The sequence below is a fragment of the Trichosurus vulpecula genome, chromosome 2 (genome assembly GCF_011100635.1).
Source record: "Trichosurus vulpecula isolate mTriVul1 chromosome 2, mTriVul1.pri, whole genome shotgun sequence".
NCBI lineage: Eukaryota > Metazoa > Chordata > Mammalia > Diprotodontia > Phalangeridae > Trichosurus > Trichosurus vulpecula.
In genome coordinates this window covers 271,339,298-271,353,792 of record NC_050574.1, presented here as the reverse complement: position 1 = coordinate 271,353,792, position 14,495 = coordinate 271,339,298, and the positions used below count along the sequence as shown (strand labels likewise).

Sequence of the window (14,495 nt, the reverse complement as noted above, 5' to 3'; positions counted from 1 at the left end):
CTGTGTGGTTTTCCTAGTTCTGCTTATTTCACTTTGCATCAGTTCACGAGTGTTCCCATGATTCTCTGTATTCTCCGTATCTATGATTTATTACAGCACAGTAGCATTCCTTTATCTGGAGTTGGAAGGGAACCTCGCGTCAAGGGAGTCATCAGGTTTAAGCCCATCATTTAGTGGTCGGGTAACTGGAAAGACTCGGAACTTCTTCACAAATAGCAGAGCCAGGATTCCAAATCTAAGGCTCTTTTCTAGATGTGAGTTTGAATCCCCAGTCGAATGTCACTAGCTGTGTCAGTCGGGGCAAATCGCTAAACTTCTCTGGGATTCAAGGAAAAGGGGGATGATTGATGCCCCCCCCCCCCACCCCCGGTTTCGACGGGCTTCAGGAAGGAAGGAAACAAGCACTCAGGAGCCCTTATTATGTGCAGGGCTTTACAATCATTTTCTCACTGGATCCTTACGTCAACCCTGGAAATACACATGGTGGGTGGGGTGAGCCTCTGAGAAGGGATGGGTGGGACCTCCTCCTTGTCCTCTACAACTGATAAGAGATTCGATGGAATCAGCACACTGTTCCTAGACTCAGGAGACCCGAGTTCCAATTCCTCCAGGTAGCTGTGTGACGCTGGGCAATCTACCGAACCTCTCCGAGCCTGTGAGGTGGGACTCTCACCTGCAATATCTCGCAGAGTTGTTGGGAGACACTGATTTACTTTAACCTTAAAATGCTGCATGAATGTGAGTGGCTGCTATTGCAGAAGACCCGGTGTTACGTTTATGTGTTTCTATCCTCACATATTTATAGGCAGCTAGGGGATGAAGTGGGTGGAGCGCGGGACCTGCAATTAGGAAGACCCGAGTTCAAATCTAGCCTCAGGCACTAACTAGCTGTCTGACCCTGGGCAAGTCATTTAACCTCCATCCGCCTCAGCTTCATTTGTAAAATCGGGACAATAACAGCACCTGGGAAGTAGGTACTATCATTATTTTCATTTTACATCTTAGGAAACTGAGGCAGAGGTAAAGCGATCTGTCCAAGCTCCCACGGCTGAGGTCTGAGGCAATATTTGAACTCAGGTCTTCCCGACTCTAGAAAGCGCTTTCATTCATTCGCCAGACAGTCAGCCAATTCGCCGCCGCATCGCGCGTGGCTTTTCCTCCTTCTCCGGAGGGAGGGAACACGCGGTACCAGGCACTCCGCGAGTGCCCCAAGGGCCATCGTCTCTGCCAGTCCCCGGCCACGCTCCAGCTCTGCGCATGCCCGGCAAGGCCCAGCCGAGCAGGGCCGAACAGTCGTCGCGGCTCGCAGCCGCCCGAGCCAAGGGAAGCGGCCAGTGGCCTTGACCTCGCCCGCCCACGTCCCCACCCCGGTTTGGCCGGCCCAGGTGCCCAAAGGCCCAGCGGCTCTGCGTTTATCCGCAGCTCCAGCCCGGCCTCCCCGACGCTCGGGGTAGGGGGGCCCCCGAAGCCCCGCCCCCTCGGGCTGCTGCACGTCACCGCTCTCCCCGCCTGCTCCTCCCCTTCCGTGTTTTGGTAGCGCCTGGGCCCCGCCCCTTCCGAGCTGTGATTGGATGAGAGCCGGGACGGCGGAGCCCAGAAGCTGGCCTCGATTGGCTTTCGTCGGCCGTCACTCACATGTGTTCCCCCCCGGAGTTGGCTGGACGTGGGAGAGGAACAGAGAGACCTGGGAGCGGAGGGCACGGTAAGACTCGGGGGTGGGGGCTGGGGCTTCTCCACTCCGCGGACTTCCCCAGGTCCCTGTACGGGTGGGCTCCTGCTTCTCCTAACATCCAGAGCGGTCCCGGTGTTCCCCCCGGACTCCTCCGAGTAGCTCCGGGGAGGGAGATCTCTAAGCGTTTGGAAGGCTGAACCTCCCGCCAGCTTCCCCGGGAGCGGGCGCTGGAGGAAATCGACCCATACTTTTGCTAGCCCCATTTGGGCTGAAGGAGTCCTTTCCTGGGGAAGGACTGGAAAGTTAGGAACCCTGGCTCTGCCGCTTCCTCTGTGACCTTGTGCAGTCCCTCCCGCCCCGGGCCTCAGTTTCGTCCTCTCTGAAATGGGGAGAACAGCACGGCAGTCCACAGAATGGAGGATCAGGGAAGATGAAAGCCTGCCGCAAAAACTAGTTTGTAAATAACTTACTCCGTAGGAATTGAAGGCTTACACAGGCTTTCCCCAGAAATAACCCTTTGCAGGAGAGTTAATTAAAATAGTTACATTCGATGTAGCACGCTTGGCACCGTGCTAGGTATTGGGACCACAGAGACAAAAATGAAACAGGGCTTTCCCTGGAATGCGTTACACTCTACGATTGCCCCCATTTAACGACGAGAAAACAGGCTCGGAAGGAGAAACTTAGGGTCACCCTGCTGTTACGTGGGGCAGCCATGATTGAAATCCAGGGTTCCCGTCCTCTGGGCCTAGCAGCGCCCCTTCCTCAGCATCTTCCTGCCTCTGCTGAAGCCTTCTCCTATTCTGGTTTTCCTTTAAAGAGGCAGTTGCTGACCTAGAGCCAAGAAGACCTGGGTTCAAGTTCTTTTGATATATAGGAGCTGCGTGCTCCTGCATTACTTAACCTTTCTGCTGCCAAAAAACTCTCTTAAGGCCTTTTGGATGCTAGAATGCAGGTGGGGAGTTTCCTACACACAATGAAATTACAGGTTAGGTTAAAAAAAATGACTGCCTCTCAGACCTGTAACCTGTAAAGCCCCTTACACATAGAGCTTTATTGTGTGTCTTCAGAAGGTTTGGGATCTAGTCCTGACTCAGCTGCTTATTTGATCCCCCATTTGGTAGTGGTTTCTTCTTCACAATGCTTTGTGTTTATATGCCTATGCAATTCACATCTTCTAGGAGAATATTGTGTCCACAAGAGAAGAGACTCTCCTTTGGCCTTTTTACAGAAGCATCTTTTGCCTCGTAGTCTCTTAAATTACTTACCTCACTGGGCAGTGGTCTGGATCCAGTGAGGTAATAAAGGGAAAGCCCTTTAAATGTAAATATAACCATAATTTACATTTCTATAGCCTTTCAGGTCTTCCAAGCACATGTAAGGTAGGTAGTATAAGTATTATGATCCTCATTTCACAAAATGAGTAAACTGAGGTTCTTAGAAGGGTAAGTGATTTGCCGAGGGTCACACCGCTTGGGATTGTAACATAGGCCTTTTGCCTTCGTGTCTATGATATGTTGCTTCTTTCTTCAGTGGTTCTCTGGCTCCCTTTCAGGGGGTTTGTGAGGTCAAAACTATGTTCATAATAATACTGAGATTTTAATTCATAGTTTTAATTTCTAATACAACAAATCTCGATAGATTAAAAACAAAAGTTCTTTGGGAAGGGGGTTCTTTAGTAATTTTTAAGAGTATGAAGGGATCCCGAGGCCGGAAAATTTGAGAACCACCAATCTAGTCCAACTCCTAGGTTTTACAGAGGAAGAAACCGAGACCCAGGAAGTTTTAAATGACTTGCCTTCGTTCATGCAGGTAATATGGATGAAGATGAGAATAATAGAGAAAGGGTTCCTTCAGAAGGATAAGTAGGGGTTAGGTGGAAGGGAGAGAGAGAAGTGATTTGGGTAAGGGGAACAAACCCAACTTCCTAGGCAAAGAGGTGAGATTAAATCTCCTTCACAGAACAATGAATTCCTGGAGGTAGGAATGAGAAGGGTCCTATATTCAGGGCATGAGGGGGGCGAGGAGACAATAAAGCCCAAGATTGAGGGGTGACCCTTAAAGTCTTGTTTGGCTGAAATAATTCATAAAGGAAAGGATGAGAAATACAGCCGGAAAGGCAGGTTGGAGGCAGATTGAAGCGGAGCCTTGGATAAATCCCTAGAACACTCTGTAGAGTTTTAGGAGTTCTTGTCACTCCTACTGTCCTGCTCAGAAAAGCATCACAGGATCACAGATGCAGAGCTGAAAGGGACCTTAGAGATTATTGAGACCAGCCCCCTCTAATAATTTGCTGGAGTAATCCCACCCCACTCCATCAGTGGAGTCTGATTAATAATATCCGAAAAGAACAATGGCTAGCTAACCTTCAGAGAGTGCTTTAAGGTTTGCAAAGATGATCCTATTTCATCCTCACAACAATCCTGGGAGGCAGGTGCTATTATTTATCTCCGTTTTACAGAGGAGGAAATGGAGGCTGAGAGAAGTTTGATTGATTTGCCCAGCTTAAGCAGTGGGGTCACATTTGAACTCAGCTCTCCACAACTCCTGGCCCAGTATTCTATCCACTGCGCCACCTAGCCGCTGCCTTGGCTGTTGGACAGCCCGTGATTTTATTCCTTTTACTACAGTGTGGCAATCATGCCACCCCCTATGAAGGTCCCCCGAAGGGAGGCCCTGGTGCTACAGTGTGAGTGGGGATCCTGTACCTTGGTGGCCTCAACTGTGGAGGAGTTCTGTGAACACGTCACGCAGCACCTCCAGCAGCATCTCCAGGGCCCTGAGGAAGAAGATGAGGATGAGGTGGACCCACTTGGTGAGTGAGCGAGGAACAATGGAGGAAGAAGAAGGCTTGTGAGATGTGTCCGGAGGCCAGCTCTGCTTTTACTCTGTTGTCCTTGGACAGGCTGGGAAGATGGGACTTAGTGGAGGCGGGGAATGGGAGTATGTCTTCAGAGGAGGTTTGGGGATTGACTTAGGGAACATTAGGCCAGAGCCAGAGACGGGGTTCACCCTGCCTGGTTCTATATTCAGGCAGGGCTGTGGCCTGTCTCTGTCTTTCCTCCATCTCAGCTGAAGAGTACTCGTGTTTGTGGCAAGAATGTGGCTTCTGTTCCCCAGACAGCTCTGCTGACCTGGTCCGTCATGTCTATTTCCACTGTTACCACACCAAGCTGAAACAGTGGGGACTTCAGGCTCTGCAAGGCCAGGCTGGACTCAGCCACTGTCTATTGGACTTCCAAAGCCGAAACATGATCCCCGACATTCCTGACCACTTCTTGTGCCAGTGGGAGCACTGTGAGGTCAGCAGTCAGGGGCCAGGGCTGGGGGGAAGGATGTGCTCTGCACCAGATAGAGAGACCTGGTGAAGTCTATCAAGCATTCTGCTTTCTCCTGTTTCTTCTGGCTTCCTCTTAACCGCGAAGGTGGTCAGGATTAGAGTATTACCTTGGTTCACTGAAAGTGGCCCTCTACTCATTCCTTACCCTTAGTCTCCCCTCTTCCCCTCAACAGAGCTCTTTTGATAATCCAGAGTGGTTTTACCGGCACGTGGAGGCCCATAGCCTGTGTTGTGAATACAAGGCAGCCAGCAAGGAGAACCATGTGGTACCATGTGGCTGGAAAGGTTAGGGATACTTTAGTCATCTATCTAGATAACTCTCCCTTTTGGAAGGGAACACTGCCTTTATGGGTGGGAGGGCTGGGGATAGTACCAAGTGTTTCAGCTTCCTCATTCTTTAAAGAGAAAGACTTGGCCATTGGGCTAGGAAATGGGCTTGGAGGAAAATGGGGGTGGGGGGAGGAAACATTCTGTAGAGTTTGGGGCAGATAGGAGGGGCCTGATTTGGTGTCTTCCCCAGATTGCAACTGTACCTTCAAAGGCCGTTGTAAACTGAGAGAGCATCTTCGAAGCCACACCCAGGAGAAGGTGGTGGCTTGCCCCACCTGTGGGGGGATGTTTGCCAATAACACCAAGTTCTTTGACCACATCCGGCGCCAGACATCACTAGACCGTGAGCTTGGGGATGGAGGGTGTAAGGATGGGAGGCAAAGGACCGGCTGGCCCACTTAGGACAGAGTGGGCATTAGGAGACCCAGCACCTGCATCTGCCTTTGGGCTCTTGCCCATTCTCAGAACCTTCTCTTCCATGTGACTCCTCCAAGTCACACTTAATAGTTGTGTCTCCTTGGATGAATCAAACAACCTTTTTAGGCCTCAGTTTCATCATCTGTGAGATGGGGGTGAGGTTGATGAAATGAGCCAGTCCACCTCAAAAAAATCCTGTGATCAATGCCTGAGAGTTTCTTCCCTTCCTTCCTGTGTCTCTTCACCTCTGGTTTCTCTTCAGCCTCTCAAAGTTCTCACTCATTTTTTCACTCCAGAACAACGATTCCAGTGTTCCCATTGCTCCAAGAGGTTTGCCACAGAGCGACTATTGAGGGACCACATGCGCAACCATGGTCAGTTTCCCTAAGCCCCTCTCCCCACATATTCTCCTGTTCTGGCCTCCCCGTCCCCCACATCCTTCTCTCTGCTCCCTACAGTAAATCACTACAAGTGCCCTTTGTGCGACATGACCTGCCCACTGCCCTCCTCCCTCCGAAACCACATTCGCTTCCGACACAGTGAAGACCGGCCCTTTAAATGTGATTACTGTGACTACAGGTGAGGGACCGGCTGGGTCCAGCGATCCATTTCCAGGTTCCTCCCTGCCCTGGTGACCCTTTTCTCTCTTCTGGCAGTTGTAAAAACCTGATTGACCTCCGGAAGCACCTAGACACTCATAGCAAGGAGCCTGCCTATCATTGTGAGTTTGAAAGCTGCAGCTTCAGCGCCCGCTCCCACTGTTCCATCAAGTCCCATTACCGAAAAGTGCACCAAGTGAGTGGAACCTGAGGAGGGGGAGGCCTGGGGCCAGGGCCTGGAGGCTTCCTAAGCTTTGGAGGTGGCCTGGCCATAGGAGCCAATCTGAGCTTCAACCAACATGGGAAGGTTTTGTGTGTGTAGAGTCCTGTGCCAGGATAGTGCTAGGGATGGGACCTGGGATTTCTTCGTGTAGGGAATTCCCAGGTGGTGAAACTTCCTCTGCCCTTGCCTTGACGCAGACTGACATCTTCTCTGCAACTTGTGGAGTTTCCTAGGGCACTGAGGAATTAAGCGTTTTGCTGCGAGTCACACAGCCAGTAGGGGTAAAAGGTGGGACAAGAAGCCAGGTCTTCCTTGCTCTTGAGGACAGCTTTTTAGCAAAATTATTATGCTCCTGGAGAAGCTGGAAAGATTAAATAAAATACTGTCACTGCTGCGATGGAGCTGACAATTTAGTAATAAATTGCGTCCCAAATAACTCCTGCCGAATGCCTTCCAAGGGTACACAGCTGGTGTGGTGTCCGAGTTCAGTGCAAGGCCCAAGACGGTTGGGGAAGGCCTGAATGGAGGAGGTGGGTGGATGGGATTTCAGCAACCTTGACTTCCCCAACAGGGTGACTCAGAGCCAAGATACAAGTGTCATGTCTGCGACAAGTGCTTCACTCGAGGCAACAACCTCACTGTCCACCTTCGGAAGAAGCATCAGTTCAAGTGGCCCTCGGGCCATCCCCGCTTCCGGTAAGTTCTCCTTCCCTTCCTGGGGGGTTCGACAAGAGCAGTAGTGATGCTGGGAGGACTTGGAATGAGCTTGCCTTTGATTTTTTACTTTCCATGCATCTCCCTAGGCATTCCACACACTTCATTCCATTTTATCCTAAGGAAAACAAGGGGCCAAGGCAGTAATAATAGCTAACATTTACATGGCGCTTACTGTGGGCTGGGCACTGTGCCAAGCGCTTTACAATTATCGTCTCATTTGGTCCTCCAGATAACCCTGGGGGGCAGTCGCTGTTATTCCCATTTTTCCCAGGAAACTGAGACAGACAGAGGTTAAGAGTCAGACAGCTAGTTTCTGAGGCTGGATTTGAACTCAGGTCTTCCTGACTCTAGGCCCAGCGCTCTCTATCCATTGCACCACCTAGCCACCTCAAAGATGATTCTCCCTATTATACAGTTGGGTAAACAGAGGCACAGAGCAGCTAAATAAATGACTTGCAGCAGTGAGCTGAAGGTGGAGCTGGAATTAAGAATTCAATTTAATATTTAAATTCAAACATTTATTCTCTTTTACTATGCACAAAGCCCTGTGTTGGTTGCTGTGGGCAGGCACAAATATAAAATTGAATAGCAGCGTCTCCTTTCAAAGATCGTATAATTTAGTAGAAGGAGATAAGATTGACACATAATTATAATGCAAAATAGCATTTAATAAGTGGACAGGGTTGCCTAGGAGTTCTTCACTGGAAGTTTCTAAGTAAAGGTCCCTTCCACCTCTGAGATTCTATGATTCCAGAGAGAGGTACAGATGGGGTGCTATGAAAGATCTGAGGAGGAGGTTCCTGCCTGGTGGAGGTCAGGAAGGCTTTCCTGGAAGAAGGAGTAAAGCTAGACTTTGCAGGGTAGGTAAGGGATCAGTGGGTGGAATGTGAGGAAAGTGTGATCAGGGCATTCCAGGGATGAAGGATGAGGTGAGTGCACAGAAACAGACAAGGAAGATACCAGTTGGGCATAATGATTGGCAGGATTGTTGAGTATGGGGAGGGGAGAGATATCTGAGTCAGGTGTTAGAGAGCCATGGACTCAAGGTCAGGAAGTTTGTACCTTTGTTGTTAACCGGTGAAATGTCCACAGAAGGGTTTTGGGCAAAGGAATGAAATGATCAGAGTTGTATATTGGAAGGACTCCTCAGGCAACAGTGTGATTTGGTTACTTTAAAGAAGTGTTGTCATGTGGAAGACTTTAGAGCTTTAGTCCACTTAGCCATAGACTTTGAAGCTGGGACCACCTAATGGAGCCAATGGAGGGGCAAATAAGTGAAAACTTCCTAACTTTTAGAGAGATCCAGAAATACAGTGGATGGTCTCTTCTTCACCTCGGAAGAGGTGTTGAAGCCAAGGCTAGATGGATATTTGACTGGAATGTCACAGGGGACTTTTTGAAATTTCTATTTTTAGTTCCAAATTCTTTCCCTCCCCCCAACACCCATTGAGAAGGGAGGAAATACAATACCCATTATACTTATGAAGTCATGCAAAACACATTTCCACATTAGCCATGTTTGGGAGGGGGGAGCTGTTTAAGCAAGAAAAATAAAGTGAAAAAAATATGCTTGAATGTGCATTGAGTTCATCAGTTCTCTTTCTGGAGGTCGATGAGTATTTTTCATCATAGCCCTTTAGAACTGTCTTGTATCACTGTATCGATCAGAGTAGCTAAGTCTTTCACAGTTGATCTTCGTTACAATATCGCTGTGACTGTATACGATGTTCTCCTTGGGACACTTGCTTCGGGTAAGGACTCGAGGATTTCTACCGCTCTGGGATTCTTCAGTCTATTGCCAGCTCTCCAGATTCATCCTCCTAATAGACTTCGGCTCTTTGAGGGCACAAACTATCTTGTTATTATTTTTTATTGATCCCAGGGCTTGGTGCATCAGATTGTACACAGTAGGTGCTTGATAAGTGCTTGATGAATGCATGAATTGTATTAAGGTTTGACCAAGAGGCAGAGAGACGAGTTAAAAGGCTACTGCCTTGGCCCTTGTCTTTGCCACTGAACCTTCCACTTTCCCCACTTTGAGTACGGTTCTTCACATATCTGTCCATAAATACTCCTGCTCCCCCCCCCTCTACCTCGCAGGGCTGTGGAGAAAGTGGTCTGCAAACCTTCGCTCCCTCTCTGGAGTTAGATTATCCCAGGTTTAGAGACGGAGGCGATCTTAGGGGCCATTGAGTCCAGCCCCCTCATTTTACAGATGAAGAAACTGAGACTGAGAGAAGTTAAGTGTTACGTCTGGGGTCACACAGCTAAAAAGAGTCAGAGGCAGGATTTGAATTCAGGTTTTCCCGATTCCCAGCTCAACACTGTGGGCCACCTAGCAAGAGTCTTTTTTCCCTTTCTACATTTTCAGTGCATCTCTCTTATTCTGCAAGCCCCAACCTTGGTTATGACAGGTTCCTGTTATCTCCCTTCTTCCTTGCATCATTAATGTCCTTGCCCACTTAGCCTCCCCTTCCTCTGTGGGCGGGTGTGTTTCCTGCTTCTTATGTCCGTGCTCCCCAGGTACAAGGAGCACGAGGATGGTTACATGCGCTTGCAGCTGGTTCGCTATGAGAGTGTGGAGCTGACCGAGCAGCTGCTAAGGGAACGAGAAGAGCAGGGTGGGCCGGGCCCAGGGGCAGCACTGACTGAGGGCAGCCTGCAAGGCCTTATCCTGGAACCTGGGCCTGAGGAGCCGGGGCCTGAGGAGGAGGAAGAAGAGGAGGCAGAGGTGGAGGAAAGTGAGGGGGCAGCCCCTTCAGCTTCCACTTCTCAGCACTCTCCCAGCCCTGTCATTCACGTGCTGAACAGGACCAATTCCCAAGGCGAACAGGAGACAGTCTATTATGTCCTGGCCCCAGCTCCTGGAGTTCAGCCTGATGCACCAGGAGAGGGAGCCCCTGACCCTGATCCCCCTGATGGCATCATGGAGAAACTGCATAAGACGGCTGAGGAGCTGGGAATCTTAATTGAGTGAGGGACTGAAGGTTCCACTCCCTTCAGGGCCTGCCTGAGACATTGTTTTCCCATCCTGGATTTGAGATTGGCTCTTCTGTTTTTTTATTTTTGCTCTCCTCTCATACTCTCCCACTCTAGAGACATACAGAGGGACCTTCTGAACTGCTCTTGGTAACAAATGTGAGGGGCAGCACAAAGAGAGAGTGCATGAGAGTGAGAGAGAGAGAGAGAGAGAGAGAGAGTGTGTGTGTGTGTGTGTGTGTATGTGTGTGTGTGTGGTGGAGAGAGAAATATCTTAGTCCAAGAGCCAAACCTGAGAAGAAGGGGTCCCCTGGGAGTGGGAGGAGGATGCTATTCATGGGATACTCTGGAAAATCGATGTTTGGGTTACCCTAAGGACAGGCAACATCTCTTACAAGTATGACTGCAGAACAGTCCTTGGTTTAGCACAGCCTTTCCAGGAAGCTGGCCCATGGACAGTGTGGTAGCAGTTCTGGAAGTCTCCCCAGGATTTGGGTCCTTGTGGGGTGTTTGGGGGTGGAGGGGCATCTCAGACTAAACTCCAAACCTCAAGGCTGTTGTATTCCTTAAGGGACACCTATTCATCCTGATTTCCTGGGACTTTCTAGAGACCATAGGTCTCTCAAGGCCATCCCCCAGTCTTGCTCTCCAAAGGCCTCTGCCATTCCAATTAGCCCCCATCCCCAAGCCAAGAGGCTTTTCCCTGGTCTCTGGGTTCTCCCGCCATCCCCATGTATGGATTATCCTCAGGTACAAGATTGGGGGAGGCATTGATGAAGGGTGCTGAATATCGATATGATCATATGGTGACTTTTCTTATTGGCAATAAACATGTTATGCTCTTTATTTCTCATCTCCTTGCCCCTCCATTCACCCATCTGAAGTTGAAGAGTTTTTTTTTTTTTTCCCCTGGGCTCAGATGCCTGCCTCTTTAGCATCACCACTCCCACTTCTGGTTTGGTGTGGATTTTCCTACTGGCTGAACAGTTAAGAGTGCTTGGGGGAGGAACTCGGAAATGGAGGAGAGCTGACATACGTGTTCCAGGTACCAGGCTAGGGTACTTGTCTTTCTAACCATGGCCACACCCTCTAGGATAGTTTGGCCAGGGTGGGGTCAGTTTGTCACTAAGAGTCTCTTGTTCTAGATGTCCTGTCAGAAACCTTTTAACATCCCTATTGTTTGCCTTGCCCGGCAGGTGGAGTACTGGGAAGCCCTTCCCCTTAGGTGCCATACCCTTAGTTGGTCAAGCTAATACAGCGTGAACCAACCAGGATAGGGTTAGGGGCTGCAGGAAGAGTTAGATGTGGGTCCTGTGGAGATAGCATTCCTAGAATTTCTGTCTGGAGTTTTAAGTCAAAGTTTTAGGTTTGGGTCTGGAATAGTGGGAATTATTGTTCTTAAGCCATCTGTAAGGAAAGGCCACACAGGAAGACCAGGCAATGGGGAAACTCTGTGTGGGCATACCAGATTGGATTCTCTTCCCTTCTGGTTTGCCCTTGAAATTTGGACTTCACTACCATATGAGGGCACACTCAACAGCCAAAAGATAAAGCCTTGACAGGTTAGTGACGACTCAGCATGTAGCCACAATTAGGGACTTCCTAGTAGGCATTTGAGGTGCAAAGGCAGGGCACACTGTAGCAACTAGCCTGGTAGTTTCTCAGCTGCTGGACTGAGCAGCTTCTGGGACCTGCCTTCAGATCTGAAGAGAGAGAGCTGGATTAGACCCGGACCAGTGCAGTCAGTTATGGACTCCTGTGCAGAGAGCCAAGTCCCAAAGGGATGGAGAAGCGGGAACAACTTCCAAAAATCTCAGTGGCCGGTGAGAAGGATCTTCTTTTCGCCTTCTGCCTCTCTTCACTGTAGTTCAAGACCAGAAGCTAGGCCCTAGAAGCCAACACCAAATCTCTTAGCCTTTTCCTACCCTCTGAAGGTGTGAGAGGAGGTTCTGCAATGCCATCAGGCAGCATATACATGTAAGCACACCAAAATTTTCCCCTTGCATTCATAAAATCTTCAGTAAACTGAGACTACTGAATATTACTTAGTCTTATGAAGGTCTTGGTTGGTTGAGAGCAGGAAATTTTTGGTGGGATTGGGGGTGGGAGGAAGGGTGTATAATGAGCATGGGAGTTCTCTAATTTTTAAACTTTTGCATAATATTTAATAACTCCTAGGATAGAATTCAGAACGTAGGTCAATGAGAATTTCTTTCCTGGTGGGTCTCGTGAAGCTATTTGGTAAGAGTGGGCTGTCTGCATGTGTGCATGGATTAAAGGGACTTTGGTAGGACTACTGGCCTAGTGGCCAGAGTACGTCACCCTGGAGGGCAAATTGATATTAGGTTCCCCTGGTGGTTAATGGTCAAGCAACACCCTATCTGTCAAAGGCTTATGGACAGCAAGGACACAAGGGTTGGTTGGCACACACACAACCCCAACCATGGTCTCATTTTTTTCACTAATCTAGGAAGAGTAGAAGGAGTGGGCCTGAAAGGAGATAAAGGTTAAAGCCAAAGGCAAGATGGAGAAGATGGACAGGGCCCAGAGAGAAAGCTCTTAGCCACGTCTTTGGCTGATCCTACCCAGTTTGGACCTCTCTCCAGTCCATCAACAAATATTTATCGAACTATTGAATAATGATTCTTTTGACCTAATCCCATGTAATTGAGGTCTCATGGAGTCATTAACCTTTATTTGGTCAATTCTAATTTTCAATGAGTTATTTTCTTTGATAGGGTTTTATACCTCTTGTTAATTCTCTTTTCAGATCTTTCTTCCCTAACTCTAGTTTCTTTTTCGATTTTTTTTCTTCTACTGCTCTTTTTTTTCTTTTGAGGCAGTTAGGGTTAAGTGACTAGCCCAGGGTCACACAGCTAGCATCTGTGGCTGGTTTGAATTTATATCCTCCTGACTCCAGAGCCAGTGCTTTGTCCACCAAGACAGCTAGCTGCCCTATCACTTTCATTTGAAATCATTTTTTTCAGCTCTTTTATTTTAAATACCCTTGCTTCTGGTTGGACTTGTGTTTATGCTGCATTTTTCTTTAAAGTTTTGCTTTTCTTTAAAGTTTTTTTTTGAGGGGGGAAGGCAGGGCAATCGGGGTTAAGTGACTTGCCCAAGGTCACACAGCTAGTGTGTCAAGTGTGTGAGGGTGGATTTGAACTCAGGTCCTCTTGACTCCAGGGTCGGTGCTCCACTCACTGCACCACCTAGCTGCCTCCTGCTTGTAGATGTTTTTAAGTCATTTTCTTCTGGGTCTGTGTTTTGAGTTTCCCTGTTTCTTTGTGGTGGGAGTCTTTTTTTGTTTGTTTCTTTGCTCATTATTCCAAAGCCTCTTGGCTTCGGACTTTATGTTGGGGCTGGGCTCTACACACTATTAGAGGGGATGTCTGGCCTGAGCGTCTGTCCTCTGACATTGTTTTGCTGTTTTCAAAGCTCAGGTTGGGGACCTGTAAATTTTCAGTGTTCCCAGAGTGATGTGATTCAGGGCAAAATCTGCTCACTGCCTTTCTGGTCTGAGTTCTGCATTTTTCCACCCCAGGTTTGCATCTGTCAGTTTATCCTTAGTTGGGAGTTTCCACCAACTGTCACTGAACTCAGCCACTATTAGCCCACCGGGAGGCTCTCTGATTCCAAGTGACTGAGCCACAGGCTCTTCTTTGGTTTGGGACCCCTGCCCTAGTTATTCTACTGTAGGCTTCCACAGGGGAAATGGTCTGTAGGCTAGAACTGAGTCCCTGCTCTGCTCCTGGGATCAGAGCCAAACAGTTATGATTTGCTTCTAAATTCGTTCCAACCATTTTGGAGAGCAATCTAGAATTATGCCCAAAGAGTTATTAAACTACCTATACCCTTTGACCCAGCAATCCCACTACTTGGTATATTTCCAAAGATGATTAGGGAAAAAGGAAAAGAACCTAGATGTTCTAGAATGTTTATACGTACACAGGGCCCCACACTCCAACCCTTTGTCTACCCTGAATCTGAGACCCAGAACTGGGTATATGGGTGATGGAGTTGGCAGACGGCCTCCATTCCTGTATTCTAGGCTAGTTCAGGGATTTCCTGGGATTTCTTTCTGCCCCATTACTTCCTGCCATGGTACCTGCTTTTAGCCCTCTTTCAGTCCTTGGGTGCTGGACAGCTCCCTGAGCTGATGGCCAGATCTACCCCAGTGTCCACAGGATCTCTCTGTCTCCCTAAGCCACCTGGGCT

General features: G+C 48.8%; 1 protein-coding gene across 3 annotated transcripts; it reads left to right on the top strand.

Annotated features, from left to right (window-relative positions):
• The first annotated feature begins 1,652 nt into the window (after positions 1 to 1,652).
• On the top strand, positions 1,653 to 11,123 carry LOC118839001 (histone H4 transcription factor). Of its 3 annotated transcripts, none has more exons than XM_036746385.1 (10): positions 1,653 to 1,702; positions 4,303 to 4,487; positions 4,745 to 4,974; positions 5,186 to 5,297; positions 5,533 to 5,685; positions 6,056 to 6,133; positions 6,218 to 6,338; positions 6,416 to 6,554; positions 7,153 to 7,277; positions 9,822 to 11,123. In XM_036746385.1, the coding sequence occupies exons 2-10, from the start codon at positions 4,313 to 4,315 to the stop codon at positions 10,273 to 10,275; spliced, it is 1,587 nt and encodes a 528-aa protein (XP_036602280.1). In that variant the 5' UTR covers positions 1,653 to 1,702; positions 4,303 to 4,312; the 3' UTR covers positions 10,276 to 11,123. The 3 variants fall into 3 exon arrangements, with proteins under 3 accessions (XP_036602280.1, XP_036602279.1, XP_036602281.1); XM_036746384.1 differs by lacking the exon at positions 1,653 to 1,702 and adding an exon at positions 1,752 to 2,125; XM_036746386.1 differs by lacking the exons at positions 1,653 to 1,702; positions 4,303 to 4,487; positions 4,745 to 4,974; positions 5,186 to 5,297; positions 5,533 to 5,685 and adding an exon at positions 5,746 to 5,987 and having other exon boundaries at positions 6,036 to 6,133.
• The last annotated feature ends 3,372 nt before the right edge of the window (positions 11,124 to 14,495 follow it).